Source organism: Ursus maritimus, unplaced genomic scaffold (assembly GCF_017311325.1).
Source record: "Ursus maritimus isolate PB19 unplaced genomic scaffold, ASM1731132v1 scaffold_32, whole genome shotgun sequence".
NCBI lineage: Eukaryota > Metazoa > Chordata > Mammalia > Carnivora > Ursidae > Ursus > Ursus maritimus.
Window position 1 is genome coordinate 24,840,722 of NW_024425786.1, and position 942 is coordinate 24,841,663.

A 942-nucleotide genomic window follows, 5' to 3' on the forward strand; every position below is an offset into this window, starting at 1 on the left:
CCCCCCCCCCCCCCCCGTGTCTTCCACAGGTCTGGGGCTCTCCTCCCGGACCCCGGCTGTGAGCACGTCCGAGTCAAACGCGGGCACGGGTACCAGCACCCCGTCCACACCCACCACCACCAGCCAGAGCCGCCTCATCGCCTCGTCCCCCACCCTCATCTCAGGGATCACCAGCCCCCCCCTCCTGGACTCCATCAAGACAATCCAGGGCCACGGCCTGCTTGGCCCCCCCAAGTCCGAGCGCGGCCGCAAAAAGATCAAGGCGGAGAACCCAGGGGGGCCGCCTGTCCTCGTAGTCCCCTACCCCATCCTGGCCTCAGGCGAGACTGCCAAGGAGGGCAAGACATACAGGTGGGGGTCTTGGCGGGAGGGGGTCCACGTGGGCTTGAGCCAGAGGCTCGCATCAAGGGCTGCCCTAGGAGCCCAGCAGCTGGGGTGGGAAAGAGGGACCGCAGGGGCTGAGGGTGGGTGCCAGGTCCGGAGGAGCGGGGTTCTCCTGACAAGCCCCACCCACAGCCCCTTCGCAGGTGGGCTGGGGCTGTCCTCCCACGCTGATGCAGGGCTGCTGGGGGCCCACCTCACCAGAGCCTGGAGCCAGGGGAGTCCGTTCGTCCTCCCTTCAAGCAGTGTTCTCAACCCTCAAGTTAGAATCCTCTGGGGAGCGCTCAGAAAATGCCAGGCCCAGGACCGTACCTCCAGAAATTCTGATTTAATTTGTTGGGGTGGGGGTGGGGGGACATGCAGAGGGCCAGTCAGCCCTCTTTAAAAGCCCCCAGATGCTTCTGACATGCGGCCAGGAGGAGAACGTCTTACTCTGAGTGTTACGGGCTGTGGCCCCAGGCACACCTCCCCTCCCCGGGATTGCCAGGCCTCTCTCCCCTGGGAAGTGTAAAGCGCTCCCCTGCGGCTGTGAATGCCCCCCCCCCCCCCCCCCCCCCCCCC

At 66.5% G+C, this 942-nt stretch overlaps 1 protein-coding gene across 2 annotated transcripts in view; it reads left to right on the plus strand.

Annotated features, from left to right (window-relative positions):
• Window positions 1–942, plus strand: part of ZNF362 (zinc finger protein 362) — a 54,401-nt gene that overhangs the window by 36,862 nt on the left and 16,597 nt on the right. For both annotated transcript variants that reach the window (XM_040619224.1, XM_040619223.1), the window contains one exon: window positions 30–351. In XM_040619224.1, coding sequence (XP_040475158.1) covers window positions 30–351 — 322 coding nt within the window. The remainder of the gene's footprint in view (window positions 1–29; window positions 352–942) is intronic.